The 18016-nt window shown below is 40.0% G+C and overlaps 3 protein-coding genes and 1 long non-coding RNA gene across 5 annotated transcripts in view; 3 read left to right on the top strand and 1 right to left on the bottom strand.

The window, feature by feature from the left end:
* The window catches only part of RHBDL2 (rhomboid like 2), a 97996-nt gene extending 96151 nt beyond the window's left edge, over window positions 1–1845 (top strand). For both annotated transcript variants that reach the window (XM_059919418.1, XM_059919424.1), the window contains exons 7-8: window positions 483–544; window positions 1312–1845. In XM_059919418.1, the coding sequence (XP_059775401.1) occupies window positions 483–544; window positions 1312–1491 (242 nt within the window). In that variant the 3' untranslated portion in view covers window positions 1492–1845. The remainder of the gene's footprint in view (window positions 1–482; window positions 545–1311) is intronic.
* Window positions 1–18016, bottom strand: part of LOC132363746 (uncharacterized) — a 32498-nt gene that overhangs the window by 12070 nt on the left and 2412 nt on the right. The gene's annotated exons all lie outside the window — the stretch shown is intronic.
* GJA9 (gap junction protein alpha 9) lies at window positions 7710–9322 on the top strand. The gene has a single exon (XM_059919406.1). The coding sequence runs from the start codon at window positions 7778–7780 to the stop codon at window positions 9320–9322; it is 1545 nt and encodes a 514-aa protein (XP_059775389.1). The 5' UTR covers window positions 7710–7777.
* On the top strand, window positions 10505–17476 carry MYCBP (MYC binding protein). The gene is made up of 5 exons (XM_059919434.1): window positions 10505–10675; window positions 10870–10942; window positions 14560–14608; window positions 14849–14978; window positions 16244–17476. The coding sequence occupies exons 1-5, from the start codon at window positions 10592–10594 to the stop codon at window positions 16286–16288; spliced, it is 381 nt and encodes a 126-aa protein (XP_059775417.1). The 5' UTR covers window positions 10505–10591; the 3' UTR covers window positions 16289–17476.

Here is an 18016-nt window from a genome sequence, read left to right as displayed (position 1 = left end):
ATGCCATATTCTCCTTGAGATCCTCCCTGACTCTCCAGTTAAAAATCACACCCTACTCCCAGCATTCCCAATTCTCCTTCTTCTCTTTGTGTGTTCTCCATAGCACTAAGCACCATTTGACAATACTGTATTTTTTTACTTATTCATTTGCCTTCCCCAACTAGACTTTCAGTTCCATGAGGCAGTCTGATCTGTTCACGGCAGTATCTCCACCATCTAGAATAGTGCCTGGCACATGGGAGATAATCAATAAATACTTGTTGGATCAATACATCTATAAAATGGGATAATGATAGTACCTATTTCATGGGGTTGTTGTGAGGATTAATGATGGAGGCTAGTACATGTAAAACTCTTAGAACAGTACCTAGCACAGAGTAAGTCTCAATAAACGTTGCTACCATTGCTAGAGGGGAACCAAAAAAAAACTGGCACACTATTTTGGAGATTGTGGGGCTTCACTGGGCTGTTTTCCCTTCTAGTTGTGTCGGACATGGGATTTGCTCTCTACAGAAGGTTCTTTGTCCCTGCAAATGGGTCCCCGGTGAGTTCAATTTATTATTTTTTATATTACCTATCATATCAATAGCTAAAAAGGGTCACCAAATAGGGGCAACAATTCTGAGATTTAGGGCAGTCAGTTTTACACTTGGAAGTTAAGAAAATTCCTGAGGAAATCAGCCTTTTGGATTGTCCTTTTCACTTCTCTCTCTCATAGCCCTGAGAACTGGCTCTAGTTCTCTGCACCTGCTATACTGGTAGCTATTTCAAAAAACAGGAGTGAAGGGACTTCACAGAGAATAAAATGCAGATTGGAAAGCAGCAATAATTTGGGTCCAGATGAATTTACAATAAAAAGAAAACTGACAAAGATTTCCAGTTTTATTGAAATTGGTCTTTGAATTTGGTAGTTTCCGTTTGACTATCTGTGTGTATTTTTAAATTTAGACATTCCATTTATGTGCGATCAGATTATGCTCCTATAGAGATCCCTCATGGCACCTCAACTCTTACTCTCTTGGTTGGCCTTATATAGAACCATCCTAAACGCAATGATGACCAAGATTAAAGAGAAATGATGGCTCTGTCTTGTGTACTCAGAGTCAGTGAACTGATATTTTTTTTAGCTTTGCATGATTTGGAATATCTCCTCTCTGTGCACATGGAGTTTTTTTGTCTCTTTTGTCTCACCACCTTGCCGTTCAGACTTTTAAGACTCTTTGACTGGGATGGTATTTGTTTTTTAAACAGCTGAAATATGCAATTAACATTTTCTTCACTTATTCCCGTTTTTCCCCCTTTTTTCTCAAGGTGTCTTTTGCAGCTCACATTGCAGGTGGATTTGCTGGAATGTCCATTGGTTATACCGTGTTCAGCTGCTTTGATAAGGCACTGCTGAAAGATCCAAGGTTTTGGATAGCAATTGCAGCTTATTTAGCTTGCGTCTTATTTGCTGTGTTTTTCAACATTTTCCTATCCCCAGCGAACTGACTTGCCCCTAACACAAACCAATTAATAAAAGGAGCCATCTGGGAAAAAACTGGAGAACTCTCTATGAAGAAACAGAGAAGTCCCAGCAAATGCTAACAATTTTATAAACAGGACAAAACACCCTTGAAGTCGTCAGTTTCAAAGACTGCTTACAAAAGGAGTTAGGGTTTAAGGAAGGGGCTCTTCTGAGTGCATGAGGGGGAAGAGGAAGAAAGAAAAGGGAAGGGAAGTGAGAACTAAAGATTGGCTCTTTCCCAGGTGTGCTGCGTGAGGGTATGTATCCTCTAAAAGAGACTTGCTCTCCTACGAGGGTATACTATAGAGATTGCTTGATAGAATCCACAAATAATGTTCTATGCTGAAAATAAAAACTTTTCACATCTGTCAGACTATTGATTATCACTTTCCATCACTGTTCGAGTCGATAAGTCACTGTTTGGGGTGCTTTATATGCATTATTGCTCATCTTTTTAACAACCCAGGAAGGCAGCTATTACTCTGTATCTTAGAGAGGAGGATATGGGAACTCTTAAAAAAAATCAAGTAACTTGTCTAAGAGGGGGCAGGATTTAAAGGTTGGTAATGACTTGACAGCCCATATTCTCCGGCCTCCTGGTCTATCAGTGCTGTGTTCCCCAAATACCAAAAGTTTATTGTATCATGGTGGGGTTTCCCTGGCGGCGCAGTGGTTAAGAATCTGCCTGCCAATGCAGGGGACATGGGTTCGAGCCCTGGTCCAGGAAGATCCCACATGCCTCAGAGCAACTAAGCCTGTGCGCCACAACTACTGAGCCTGATGCTCTAGAGCCTGTGAGCCACAACTACTGAGTCCACGCACCACAACTATTGAAGCCCGCACGCCTAGAGCCCGTGCTCCACAACAAAAGAAGCCACCGCAATGAGAAGCCCGCGCACCGCAATGAAGAGTAGCCCCCGCTCACTGCAACTAGAGAAAGCCCGTGCACAGCAACAAAGACCCAACACAGCCAAAATAAATAAATAAACAAATTAATAAATTTATTTTTAAAAAATATCATGGGAGTATGGGAAGAAACATTTCTAAGGGTGTACCAAGAATGGTAGAAATACCTTATAGAAGAATTCTCTGGATTGCTAGTTTAAGATTCAAATAGTGTGGGCAACCAAGCCCTTGCGCCACAACTACTGAGCCCGCGTGCTGCGATTACTGAAGCCCGCTTGCCTAGAGCCCGTGCTCTGCAACAAGAGAAGCCACTGCAATGAGTAGTCCCACTCGCTGCAACTAGAGAAAGCCCATGTGCAGCAACAAAGACCCAACTCAGCCAAACAAAACAAAAAAGATTTGAATAGTGTGTCTAGGATCCCAAGGAACCTGGAACTATCTTTCTCGTGCACACTATGTACCTGGACTCTTTTTGGAGTCTCATCTATGATAAGATTCTCATCCTTTACGTGGCTAGTGGCTCTTCTATGAGTGGGTATTTACAAAAGGTAAAATGTCATCTGAAAGCTGGGATGCCTGTGTCCTTTTCTTGTATGGAACCCAGATTGCTGGCCATTCTTTTTCCAAAATAGTAGTTTTAGGTCACCTGAATGCAGGAAATACAATTTTTTCTTCTTTTATCATAAGCATGTTTTATTTAAAACCCACCTAAACATGTTGCTGTATTCTGAAAGGAGGATACATGCTTAATTAGATATAGTGAGAAAAGTAGTATTTTAGCATTTTGAGAAAAGCTGATCTGGGATTTGTTTCAGAATTCTTTAAAATTTGAGTATGAGAATACAGTTATGTTCTTGGTTAAACAAAGAACTTAAAAGAAACTCTTTTACCTTTCCACCCCAAACCTGCTCTTTTCCCTTGTGATGACCATTGTCGACAGTTGGGTGTATATTCTCCTAGACCTTTTTCGACTCAGGATGAGCAGAAAGGGAAATGACTTTCAGTTGATGGCTGACTCACTCATTGCATTGAACTGCACTGAATCTGCTCTATACCCACCAAGGGATAAATTCAGAGAACAAGTTGAAGATGACTTTGGTATAACTTCTCAAAGCATGATTTGCTTCTCAGATTTACCTAAACTAAGAAAGGTTTGGGTTAATCTCGCTGTTTTAGCTATTTAAATGTACATATGAAATGAAGGTTTTTAACAAGATAAATGAGATCATACTACATGTATTGTTCTGTAACTTGTTTTATAATATGACTTAGGGATCTTTCTGTTAGTTCCTAGAGATCTTTATTCTCTGAATTGTTAATGATAAAGATGTACTATAGTTGATTTAACCATTCCTCTATTGAACACTTAAGTTGTGCTGATTTTGTATTATTACCAACAGTGCTATGTGAACATCCTAGTATGTGCAGTGTGTCTTTGAGAATGAATGAATGAATGGATATTTCAAGCATCCAGAAGCAGAAATGCTATGTTTATTTTGATAGATTTAAACTACCTTTTTGTTTTTTGGCCGTGCCTCATGGCTTGTGGGATCTTAGTTCCCCGACCAAGGATTGAACACGGGCCATGGCAGTGAAAGCTCCAAGTCCTAACCACTGGACCACCAGGGAATTCCCTAAATTACCTTTTTAAAAAATAATTAATTAATTAATTAATTTTTGGCTCAGTTGGGTCTTTGTTGCTGGGGCTTTCTCTAGTTGTGGCGAGCGGGGACTACTCTTCATTGCGGTGTGCGGGATTCTCACTGCGGTGGCTTCTCTTGTCGCGGAGCACGGGCTCTAGGCGTGCGGGCTTCAGTAGTTGTGGCACGCGGGCTCAGTAGTTGTGGCTCGCGGGCTCAGTAGTTGTGGCTCGCAGGCTCTAGAGCGCAGGCTCAGTAGTTGTGGTGCACGGGCTTAGTTGCTCTGCGGCACGTGGCATCTTCCCGGACCAGGGCTGGAACCCATGTTCTCTGCATTGGTAGGCGGATTCTTAACCACTGCGCCACCAGGGAAGACTCTGAATTACCTTTTAAACAGCTGTATCCATTTATATTCTTACTGATAGCATATGAGAGTAACAGGTTCCTCATACTTTTGCCAAAAGCAGGTATTATAAATCTTGAAAAAATTTACATTTTGATAGTTAAAAAATAATACTTTATTTTAATTTGTATTTCTCTGACTACTAATGAAGCTTAGTGTTTTTTAAGTTTACTAATAATTTATAATTTATATATTACACATAATATATAATTTATATAATACATAATATACAAATATGAATATATATATATATTTTCCTGATGAAAGGGTTGCATTTAATTTGAAAATTAGCTATAGTTGGCAAAGAAGCCCAGGGAAGAAATATTTATCTGCCATCGCCAACCCACTAGGTCACTAGCTCTGAAGAGAGATCTTTAATGACCTAAAGTGCAATGTAATTGTTAATAATAGAAAACTAGACAGAGAAACAGGATTCATCTAACTATGAAATCGGACATGACCCATTGATTATTAAGACTGATGACTAAGAAGTTATTATCTAGTTAGATTATTTTGGTACTAGAAACATCGTTCACATTACCAAAAACAGTGATGTCTTTCTGGGTTCCCCGGGGCGTAAAGTTACCATTAAAAAAGCACACAAACATCTGGTGTTTTAAATGTGACATCTCTGAATTATAGAGGAGCCATTTATTCAGCTTAATTTGGGGCTCATAATTTTAGTCTCCTAAACTGTGCTGTAGTATTAGAAATGTTGGAAATATTCTTTATGTGTGCTGCCCAATAAGGTAGCCACTAGGCACATGTAGCTATTTACATTTAATTAAAATTAAATAAAATTAAAAACTCAGTGCCTCTGTTACACAAGCCACGTTGCAAGTGCTCAATAGCTATGTGTTTCTAGTGGCCATCTTATTGGACAGTGCAGATGGAGTCTATTCCAACATTGCTGCAAAAAGTTCCACCGGATTTAAAAAAAAAAGTTCCATTGGGTAGCGCTGTTTTAGAAGCAGGAATGGAGACAGGGAGATGGATTTTAGCTGATGCCAGACTCACTCACTGCACTGAACCAAACTGAATCTGCTCTACATCTGCAAAGGGACACATTCAGAGATTAAGCTGAAGATGGCTGTGGTATAACTTTTAAGCATGATCTGCTTCAGATTTACCTAAACTGAGAAAGGTCTGTGTTAATCTCTCTGTCTTAGCTAATTAAGAGTCATTTGAAATTTTTTCTTTTCTTTTGAACTCTATAGTACTGTATCTGTGTATATTAGTATTTGTGTCATTTGCTATGAAAGCTTTAGGACCTAAGATTTGAAGCTAAATAATAGTACTTCTTCTTTCAGGAAATACCATGCACTTGTCCTTTAAGGAAAAAAAAAAAACTTTAATTTCTTCTCGTGATTTTAACAGTAAAGTGCTCATGGTAAAAGAAAAAATTAAAATATATATAATTATAAAAAATTAAGTCAATTGTAATCACACTACCCAGAGATAATCATAGTTAATATTTTGATGAATATCCTAGGCTTTATTGGATGCATCTCTACATATAAATAAACTTACAATAATGGGGCCATATTATTCTATATTTTATAATGTGAATGTTACTGAAACGATATATCAATGTCTTTTTATATTAGTATATATTTATTATTTTTATTGGTTGCATAGTACCACACTGTGGATGTACTATTGTTTATATGTACAAAACAGTCTTTCTTGTATTGATAATTATTTTGGATATTTTCAAGTTATGATTATTATAAACAACAAGAATAATATCTTTGCTTACACTTTAAAATGCTTTGGATTGTTGGGTCAAAGAGTATAGTACTATTAACATAATAAAGTCAAATAGAAATTTTCTCTATCTCAGGAATACAACACAATTTTAGAAGTTTGATGCTTCTGCAAGTCTTTTGAACTATATAAAGCTTTCAAAAAGGAACTAAAGACTCTAGAACCTGTTATTTAAAAAGTCAAAACTTTCACTATTTGACATACCTAATTTAAATAATTAAACTTGTAAGAGAAAAGAGATGATTTCTTAATATCTCTTTCATGAAAATTTCAAGTGTGCTTAGAGAGGAAAAATAACAGTTTAGTAAAACAGTTACGAGCTGACTTTAGAGCCACAGTGATTGAGTTTGAATACCAGTTCTAGCTGTGTGATCTTGGGTAATTTAAGGTGTGCCTCAGTTTCCTGATCTGTAAAATGGGGGAACAACATACCTACCTCATAGGATTTTTGTGATGAACATATCTTGTAGCTATAATATCCCAGTATGTTGTTTGATTGTGTAACATTTCCCTTTCTATAAGGGATATAGGACATACATTTATATGTTAAATGAAAGTGAATGAAAACATTCACTCTTTTTTTCTTTCCTTTGGGATATATTTTCTCTTAGATATCCTAGGGTATCAACTCTAATATGGAACCTACTGGCTCATAATCCAAGCATCTATATTATAACTCGCCCCACTGCTCCCTCCACAAAGCAAGCTACATGTCTTAAAAAGGTCAAATACTGTTATAATGAAAATTTCTATAATACTACCACCATACCAATGATCAATTTATTTCAAGCAATATCTAATAACAACCTGGTAGTACAAAATAGTTGAGAATTTTTGGAAAATTTTCACAGCAAAGTTAGTAATAATTTCATAAATATTCATAAATATATTACTGAAATGATTTCTGAAAATGCTCAAAAACTGCCAGAAAGAAACTAGAATTTAGACATTTAAATGTGGATTAAAAAACTAATCTACATTCTTATAGCGAGAGCCAGATTTGTTTCTTTTGGTTTCTTTAAATGCTGTATCTTACTGGATTATGAAATGAAACATGCCTTTTCCTTTGTGCATAAATGAGATTTTAAAATCATTGACTTTGGTTATAGTTTTTATATAAAATAATCTTAATAGGTTTGTAAGATCAAGTCAGTAGTTTTAGGAACCTCTCCAAAAGTTCTCAGTTAAAAAAAATAAAACAACAAACTTCAGCTGAGTAAGGAGACTCTTTTCTTACAGGAATTCCTATAATTCTGTTCTTCATAGGAGGGAATATATACACCCCTCCTCCAGGTATCTTTTTTTTTCTCATTGCATTGTAAGGTCTAAACATAAATGATTTTATATTCCTGACATCTTAAACATATTCTTGGTAACAGATTATTACAACTTTCTAGGGAAAAAAGTAGAGCAACCAGCATGCTGAACGAGTGATGCTTTGTTCATATTTTGGCCATAGGTTTGCCTTAAGAAATAGCACACCCTTCAGAATGGAAGAATTTATCTGCCTCCTATTTGATGGGGTTCAGAGCTAAGATGGCTGACTAAATAAACATGGGGGACTGGAATTTCCTTGGAGGCTTTCTGGAGGAAGTTCACGTCCACTCCACCATGATTGGAAAGATGTGGCTCACCGTCCTGTTCATATTTCGAATGCTTGTTCTGGGTGTAGCTGCTGAAGATGTCTGGAATGATGAGCAGTCTGACTTCATCTGTAATACAGAACAACCCGGCTGCAGAAATGTATGCTATGATCAGGCCTTTCCTATCTCCCTCATTAGATACTGGGTTTTGCAGGTGATATTTGTGTCTTCACCATCCCTGGTCTACATGGGCCATGCTTTGTACCAACTGAGAGTTCTGGAGAAGGAGAGGCAGATGAAGAAAGCTCAATTGAGGGGTGAACTGGAGGAGGCAGAGCTTGAAATGCCTGGGGATCGGAGGAGATTGGAGCAAGAACTGCGTCAGCTTGAGCAAAGGAAACTAAATAAAGCTCCACTCAGAGGAACCTTGCTTTGCACTTATGTGATACACATTTTCACTCGCTCTGTGGTTGAAGTTGGGTTCATGACTGGACAGTATCTTTTATATGGATTTCATTTAGACCCTCTATTTAAATGCCACGGCCACCCGTGTCCAAATATAATTGATTGTTTTGTCTCAAGACCCACAGAAAAGACAATATTCCTATTATTTATGCAATCCATAGCTACTGTTTCACTTTTCTTAAATGTTCTAGAAATATTCCATCTAGGTTTTAAAAAGATTAAAAGAGGGCTTTGGGGACAATATAAATTGAAGGATGAACATAATGAATTTTGTACCACCAAGTCAAAACAAAACCTTGCCAAATATCAAAACACATCTGCAAATTCACTGAAACGATTCTCTTTTGCACCTGATTACAGTCTGTTAGTGGAAAAGCAAACACACACAGCAGCATATCCTGGTTTAAATCCACCTGCATTTCAGACAGATCCTGATAATCACAGTGGAAATGATGACAAAGGCATTTTGGATGAACAGGAAATGCTACTTTCTGAGATGTGCATGCTTAGTACTACCTGTGGTCATCTTCAAAACATCAACTCAAGTAATAAAGAAGACACTCACAAAATATCTGGAAAAGAAGTTAATGGTAACCAGTTGAGGGGAAAAAGAGAAACTGATGGCAAAGACAGCAAAAGGAACCACTACTCTAAAGGTCACTGTTCTATTCCAGGTGATGCTATAGATCTGAACAACCACACGGGGCAGTCACCCCAAACAGCTTTCTCTCTGCCAGCTAACTACACCTGGAAACCGAAATGGCTTCGTGCTGCCTGGGGTCCCTCTGCAGAAAATGAAAACCAGGCATTACCTCCTAAAGGTAACCTCAAGGGCCAGCTCAGAGAGAGCACAATCAGAACCCTTCCTCCTTCACAGGGAGACTTCCATCCACTTGACATTCCAGACACTCCTGATTCTTTGGGAGGGTTGTCCTTTGAATCCGAGTTGGTCAGAACCTGCAGTAACCCTACTGCTTGTCCTCCAAATCATTTAGTGTCGCTGACAAACAATCTCATTGGTAGGCGGGCTCCCACAGACCTTCAGATCTGAACAGCTGTTGGCTTTTAGACATTCTGTGTATTACATTATCAAAGAAGTAGCTTAATGATGGTCGAGCACAGAAAAAACAGATAGGGCAGCTCTACAGACCAGCTATTCAGACAGACAACTGCAAACCCATCTAAAAAAGGGAAAATGGCTCTAATTCTGAATTGGGAAGGAGTAGTTTCAAGTTCAAAGACATAGAGTTACCAAGTCAGGACTACTTTTCTACAGGCTCCCTTCAGAATAACACTAATTTTGGGAAAATCACATGTCAGAATCGAAGCTAAATGGAACCAGGTTTTTCCTTGAAGGGAGCACAGCCTTCAGAGATTGTTCTTAATCTATGTAATTCCCTCTTTTGGTTATTAATCTTTTACTTCTGGACACTGATTAAACTTTGCCCCTGGGACTTAACGCAGTTTCTTTATAGACTGCAACCTGATCTGTCTTGAAGATAATCATAATGTTGCTATCTAGGTAAATAAAATCCTAAAAAGATTGGTCGCTTTCTTTCACCAGTTTATAGTTAGCATCGTGATTTAGTGCCAGGATCGGAGTCTTGGCTCTACTACTCACTGGTTATCTATCCTTGACAGTTTACTAACAGTACGTACCTTACAGGGACGGTGTGAGAATTAAAATAAGAAACATATGTGTTTAATGCACTGCCAGGCACACAGTAAGCGCTCAAAAGTTCTAGCTATTATTAGCACATTACTGCTCACCCTCCGGAGGCCCACATCAAGTTGGCCACAAAACAAGGAGACTCCAAATATAAGAGCTGGAGCCCAAACAGACGATTCTAAGCAGTCCTCCAGCCATTGGAAATCCAAGGGTTGCCCTCGTTAGTGCGCCCTTTTTCAAGATGGGAGTCGACAAGCCAGCACACACACGCTGCCAGAGCTTCTGAGGTCCTAGTTGAGACAGGTCCGCCCACTCCCGGTGTCAAGAGACCCCAGTCTCTGGAATGAGTTCTAGTGCTTCAGGGCTCAGTAGGCCCCGCCCCCTGGCGCCACGCCCATCTTCGGTCCCACCTGGACACTTGTCCGGAGTTACCAAAACCCAGCCTCCTACTAAGTAACCGAATCTCTGCGAGAACCGGAAGAGGAAGGAGAAGTGCTGCTTTGCTAGACAGAGGGGCGGGCGTACGCAGCCTCCTTTGGCTCAGCTCACTGTGGGGCATTCAGAGCGTCCTGGTCGCCATGAAAACGGGCCGCACCCCGGCGGTCCCGGACCGTGGTTCGCAAGTGCGCAGGCGCACGCGCCCTTCCGCGCATGAGCAGTGCTGCTCCGAGTCCGCCCGCCACGGTCTCCGGCGCCAGCTACGCCGCTGCCGCTGTCACTATGGCCCATTACAAAGTGAGGGGGGCGCGGCGCGGCTGGGGGCGTGCGGGCGGTAGCCAGCCGCTGGTCGGCTCGGGTGGGAGTGGGGGCGCGCGCGCACATCTGGGGGGCTTGAGGTGGCGAGGCGGAGGCGGCGTTGCCGGACTCCCAGCGCCTTCTTCCTGCTCCGGCTCCCGGGCTTCGGCCACTGACCCGCCGTGTCTCCTCAGGCCGCCGACTCGAAGCGCGAGCAGTTCCGGAGGTACTTGGAGAAGTCGGGGGTGCTGGACACGCTGACCAAGGGTGAGCATGGGCCAGGAGAGGGTTCCTCGTGACCTCGTCGTGCTCCTCGGCGCTGCGCCCCAGACGGGCCGTGGCGTGGGGCAGGAGGGGAACAGGTGGGACCCGTACCGGGTCCAGCGAGGTGGGCCTCGGGGTTCAGCGGGGACCGGCTCACGCCTGGCTGCCGGCCGCCGCCGGAGTCAGGTAGCCTCGCTCTCGCTACCGCTCTCGCCGCAGGGAGTGAAACTCTTGCAGCTGTTGCGAAGTCCCTCCAACTTCCGTTGCTTTGCCTTGAGCAGCCGCAGTGAGCATGTTTGCTAAAGACCTTGAGAGCCCAACTCCTCCCTCCTGACACTTTTTTCGGAGCCCTCAAAATCCTGTACAGAAACATTTTCCTTCGAACAAAGGGCAAGTGGGGAAATGACCAGGTTTGAAAGCGGGCTATAAAGTAGCTAAGTGAACCTAATCCCTGAAGTAGCGGTTTGGCTGTGGCTTTTCAACCGAACCCCGTTTCGTAGTCTATATCAATTCCTACTTTGTGCAGATTTCACAATTAAAGTAGAATCACAGTTTAAAGAGCTTGAGGGCACATCAAAACGGTTATATTGTTTTCACTTTTTAAAATGGAAGCTGTTACACTGTATCTCTTACTCTGGGGTTTAAGATCTAAGTAGATGAATAAGGTGCTTGAAACTGGGGGGTTCCAAGAAGTAGTGTGGGTACTGCTTATTTCATTAGCTAAGCAGTAAGGCGAATGCCTGTTAGGTATCACTCAACTCACTGGCTGGAACTTTCAAGGGTGCAGAACAGAGGAGTTGGCAGGGATGATGATCTGGGTCCACATGAGAAGTACAGTAAGTATCTGGGAAATAATTTGGAAACCGTTCTTTGGCCAGAAGCAAAAGTTAGGAGAAAATTCTGGGAGAATAACAACTCTGGGTCTTAGCAGAATGCAGGGCTTTTAATTCCCAAGCATGGGCTGGTAATTTTGAGTTGCTACCTTAGGTTCAGGTACCAGTTTCCTATCTCTTTGCAAATAAGTTTCAGTAAACATTTAAGGGACTACGTGAAAGCACTTGTGCTGTCATCTGGGGAGGTATCACGGACTCTTGGAATTTCATCGACCTCCTCCACCTCAAAAAACTCCACAAGCGCACTTCTTTCATTTATTTAACCATTTTATTCAGGTGTCTTTTCTAGGCACCGGGATACAACAGTGGGGGAAAACAAAAGTCCCTGCTCTAAATGAACTTATATCCTAGCTGGGGGAGACAGATAAACCATAGTGTCAACCAGTGGTAAGTGTTATGAAAAAAACATAGCGAAGTAAGGGGATAAGGAGGATGGGTGTGCCATTTTATATAGGGTGGTGAGGCAAGGCCTCTCTTAAGAACATTTGAGCAGAGAGCTGAATGAAGTGTGATGTTGAGTTTCAGGAAGTGTAAGGAGGCCAGAGTGGCTGGATGGAGTGAATGAAACATACACTGTTAAGGACAGAGAAGTGACGATAGTGGGAGGTAAATGAAGATATTCAGCCTTGTGGCCATACATGGATTTTCCTTCATGAGAGACTGGAAACCACTAGAGGCTTCTTTTCCCTTACTGACATCTACTGGTATTCCCCCTCAACTTTCACAGATTTCCAGTCTCCTAAGTAACATCAGACAACAGAGTATCTACTGATATGATCTATTTAAAGTTTGATTTTGTGTACTTTACACAGATTTAACTTATAATTTTTATCCAGCTTATTTCCACATTAAAACGCTAACATTAAAACGCTATAGGGATAGCTAAAGATAAAGATAAGTCATTTGGAAGAAGAGGCATTTTAGTTATTTTGAGCACTGTATCAACCTCTAAAAATCCCGGCTGCTAAGGCAAAAAGGGAAACACTGGGTGTAGATTTCTTGTCTGTTTAAAAGGAAGTATATTTCATCTATAGAAAAGCACAGGAAACTTGACATTTACATTATGTTCTGTAATTATCAACCTTGTAACTACCACTGACAGAAATTTAGAAGCTAAAAGAAAGGGTAGGGGAAGAAGGGAAGAAAGGGTAAGAGTATTCATGTCTTATAAAGTTAGAATTTGGTAGAGATCAGTGGAAATCAATGGAAGAAGAAACAGAAGCTTGAGTACATAGTTTCAAGAAAAAGGTAGTAAGTAGAGGAATTAAAGTGTACTGTAACACTGAAAGAAGAGGGAAGGAGAGGAGAGGGTAGTGATGTGTAAATATGCCAATTTCTCAAAAAACAGTGCTGTAAGTACGTTTAGAAGAGTATCAGAACTTAACGTAAGTTGTTAGTATTAGTTGCCCATTTGATTTTTTTAATACTGTCTATATTTGAAGGGTTATTACAACTCTAAAAAAATAAAAGGGAAGCATGTAAGTTGGTTTATGAGGTGTACTTAAACTGGGGTCTAGATATGCACATTTTTTTGTGTGTAGATACAGTTTTTTGTCTTTGATCAGAGTTTTCAAGGAGTTCCGTGCACAAAAAAAATTAACCACTGGTTTAGAGAGATTTTTACTTGAGTCGTATATCCTAGAAGGAATGTGTTCAATAATAAGATGGAAAAGGTAGTGCTGACATGAACTATTGGATATGAAACCACTAAAGTATATATTTTAATATGGATTTGAGCATGTTGATTACTGGTAAAGTTTTTGGTTGGTGGTTGTTTAGCATGTTGTGTGTGAAACTTCATTCTTGAAGAACATTTTGAATTCAGAGCTTCTTCCTTCCAACAGTTAACCATAGCCCTGTTGATTCTCTGCAGAGTTTATCTCAAACGTATCTACCTTGTTTTCATCCCTCTATCACTCTAGTGCAGGTCACTCTCTCCCTTTTTTTTTTTTTTGGCTGCGCCACGAGGCATGTGGGATCTTAGTTCCCCGACCAGGGATTGAGCCCGTGCCTCCTGCAGTGGACGCGCAGAGTCCTAACCACTGGACCGCCAGGGAATTCCCAGGTCACCCTCTTTAAACTGGATTACCATATCAGCCTCTTAATTGCTCTTCCTGCCCTTAAACCCTTGTCCCACGTGTCAGTCTTCCACACAGGAGTCAAGAGTGATCCTGTCACTCCCCTGCTTATAACTGTTTAATTACATGCCATTTTGTTCTTAGGACCAAGGCCCGACTGAACTTGCAGGATCCTCTAGTCTCCTCCCTAACCACCTTTCCAGCTTCCTTTCCTGCCCCCCTTTTCACAACTCCATCTAGACACACTTGAATTTTCAGTTCCTCAATATGTTGTTCTTTTGCCCCTGGCCTTCCCTTTTTATCTGAAACCATTGCCTAGGTCTCAGGTCTTATTTCTCTTTCTTGGGGACGCCTTCCCTGGTGCCCTGGGCTGAGTTAGGTGTTCTTCCAATGTGCTCCTATAACCCATTACCCTATATTGCTGCTTGATAGTCTTTTTTTTGTCTAGTTCCTTGTTTATCTTTTGCACTAGACTGTAAATTCATTGAGAGCAGCAACCTTGTCTGTCTTGCTCACCGTGGTATGGACAGTCCTAGCAATGTGCGTGGTGTATAATAGACACTCAATATTTACTGGGGTATGGAATATAATTTAAGCCATTTTAATTTAAGACTTTAATTGTTGTTTGTTTCTGCTTTTTGATTTGCAGTTTTGGTAGCCTTATATGAAGAACCAGAGAAACCTAATAGTGCTTTGGAGTATCCTTTTCATTTTTCAAGTCAGAAAAAGGCCTTTATTTTTTTGAACTCGTATTTTTTCACATAGATATTAACCTTTAAAATACTTTTGATTATTGAAAAAATTACTTTGAGTATTTGGATTTTGATCTCTGGGTAAATATTTGTGGTAGGGTGGGGTAACTCTCATCAGAGAATTATTTCAGAAGGCTATTTCATTAGTTTCATTGAGCTCAAGTAAATTCTTAACTTTTATATTAGTTTTTTAAAGCATCACTTAGGAGCTGCTACCCCAGAAAATCCAGAAATAGAGCTGCTTCGCCTAGAATTGGCAGAAATGAAAGAGAAATATGAAGCTATTGTAGAAGAAAATAAAAAACTGAAAACAAAGGTAAAATTTTTGAAAAAATTCATATTAAAAATAATGTCACCTTTAATGATTATATGACCAAAACCTCACTAAAATGGACAGTAGGGGAGGGAGGCGGGTGAATATCAATCTCAGTTAACTGCAAGGCCAAGCTGATGCCCTGTCTAGAAAACCACGAGCAGACTGTAAATAGGATGAGCAAAGTGTGGTCAAGAAGAGGTTCTTGGGAACCTTCATCAACAAAAAGGTGAAAATATTGGTTAATGATTAGTGGCTTATAAGTAAATGGAGATTTCTTAGAGTCTTAGGTAGTTGACTTAATAGGTCAATACAGGGCCACTGCTTTGCTAATGGAACCCCTTAGATTGTGCAGTGCACAATCTGCGTAGTCACGTGGTGGCCCTGTAATGTGTTAACTCTGTAAACTTGTTTGCACTTAACCTCGCTACATTTGCTTGCCCTTAATTTTGTCTAGTGCTGAAGTTTTTTCTTTGTTTAAGCTCCCGTGAGAATTTTCATAAAGTTCAAACTAGTCAGCTCTTAAGTCTTTGAGGTTTTACCACATCTGAATCACATAATGCATTTCACTTGACTCTAGGCATTTCTCATGATGTGTTTTATCTTCTCAGCTTTGTGAGATAAGTGACACAGGTGCACAGACCATTTTGTAGGTGAGGAAACTAATGCACAGTGAAGTCTAATTAGCTTCTCAAATCTGACAGCTAACTGGAAGAACTCAAATCTTAGCGCAGTGTTGCAGCAGACCCCAGCTCGGCATAACAGAAAATTCAGTGTCTGAAATTATCTGAGATCCCACAGTGCGTAGATGCCACACAACTTTTTGGCACCTTTTAAGTCAAAAGCGTTAGCTGCTCCTCATTGACTGGCTAGATTAATATATGTCACATAATTCTTTTTTTCTGCTTTTTAGGAGAAAGTTCAGTAAACTTACGGTGGAGAGGAAGAAAGTACCTTACTATAAGCCACAACATCTTTGGGAAGATATAGATTATTGCATATCAAGTATTTGTGTAGTGCAGTCATGAATGGGAATTAAGTTTTAGTTTCCCAGTAATTTTAAAGGTTTATTTAAAAAGAACTTTCACTAGGTTTGATTATATTAAATATTAAAATCACTGAGTGGTTTAGAAAGCATAGGATTTTAATATAAACTTACTGATTCAGTAATTAAATTGAATATAATAGTTAACGCATTTTGTTACTATTAAGTTTTTTACCCAATTTAGAATCAAATTCACCTAAACTCCTCTGTCTTTGCCCCATAGCTTGCTCAGTATGAACCACCTCAGGAGGAGAAGCGTGCTGAATAGGATTCTTCTCAGTTGAAAAGACACTGAAAAATGGTTTTGTATGACTTGAATAGTTTGTATAGTATATAATCTTTTCCGAACAGATGCTATAGCACTCTTTTAATATGTTAAATTCACCTATCACACTTTAACTGTTATAAACACATATACTTAGAATCACCAATAAAAACTCAATATAACTTTCTTTGGGTCTTAAAAGCAGGAGAATCAAAAGGGAATCCTGAAAAAAAATCTAAACACAGCCATCTAATTCATTACCTTAAAAGACATTCTGTTTATTAGTCTGACTAGGAATGATGGTACTGGTTGTATTTTAGCCGAGGAAGTTTAGCATGGAGCTATTCCTTGGTTTAGTTCAGGATATGAACACAGGTACAGTCATTCTTTAAAATGAAGATGACAGTGTTGTTTATATTCTCTGTAGGCAGCTGGAGAGATCTGTGTGACATAAGATACTGTTGCATGGGGTCTCATGAATCTTCTGCTCTTGTTTATATAATGCGGAACAAATGACTCTTCTTTGCCACCACTTTGCCTTAGATAACTGTGTGTGTGCCAGTGTGAACTCTGACACCACGTTTCCTTCTATGCAATCATGCCCTATCTGATAATGTTGCCTTGCTTTCCTGTGTGCTTCCGTGGGTCCCAGTTGCACATTGGCCTTTCTGTGTTGTTTTTCAACTTGCTATAATAGCAGTTATCCTGATTGTAATTTATATAACTTTAAAGAGAATCACACTGTTCCCCTGCCTTACTTGTTGCTTAGCTGAACACAGAACAGAGGCAATATAAAATTCTGGGTTCACGCACAAGCTGGGACAAGAAGGGGAATGAGCCATATATCGTGGAAAATTATAGTTTGCGGGTATAATTATATAGTGCTTTTTTCCCCTCAAAGTATTTTTCTAGCCTTGAATTCATTTTATCTTCATTATCCCTGTGAAGTAGGTAGGCAAGTATGAGGGGAGGTGGGGTGCTGAATTTTTAGGCCAAAGACTGATATGAATACAAATTATTTACTAATTGTAGAACCTTGGGCACATCAGTTAATTGCTCTGAGATTCACTTTCCTCATCTGTTAAATGGGAATAATATCTGTGCTGCCTACCTCACAGGGTTGTTGTGAGGGTCAAATGGAATGTATGTGAAAGATTTGTAAATGGTAAAGCACTATATTCTTGTTTGTTAGTCCTTTTTCCTTTCTTGGAAGACCTACAGTCAGATGTTTTGTGTTACTGATCACTTATTTTCCTTATTGATTGACTAGCATTATTAAGAAGTAGTCCTATTTCATGTATTCTGTCCCTACTGTTAGAGAAATATCTTTATTTTTTGGTGAAAACACACAGAAAACAAAATCCAATGAAAGCTGGCTTAACTAGCAAAAGCCTCAGCACCTGCTGGAAACTGTGACCAAGCCAATCATAAGGGCATTTTAATCAGTCATGTTGGCAGGAATGTGGCAATGGTCTGTGCCTCTTCTAGTCACAAGTTTGTTTTTGGAGGGGAGTCAGATACAGTTGGAAGAACATTTACTTGAATTGGTTTATGTTTTACCCGTTCGAGTGCCTCCTACATGGACAGCAGTGGGCTGAGTGCTAGGTGTTATAAAGGTGAACGACTTGAAGTTAGCTATCAGCCACGTATCTAACCAACTACAGTGTGGGACAGGATGTGCTAAGAACCACCAATAATAATAAAACATGGCCCCATGGGGGTTTTGGAAGA

The sequence above is a fragment of the Balaenoptera ricei genome, chromosome 1, assembly GCF_028023285.1.
Source record: "Balaenoptera ricei isolate mBalRic1 chromosome 1, mBalRic1.hap2, whole genome shotgun sequence".
Classification (NCBI taxonomy): Eukaryota; Metazoa; Chordata; class Mammalia; order Artiodactyla; family Balaenopteridae; genus Balaenoptera; species Balaenoptera ricei.
The sequence above is the reverse complement of the archived record's forward strand: the minus strand, read 5'-3'. Positions and strand labels throughout refer to the sequence as shown.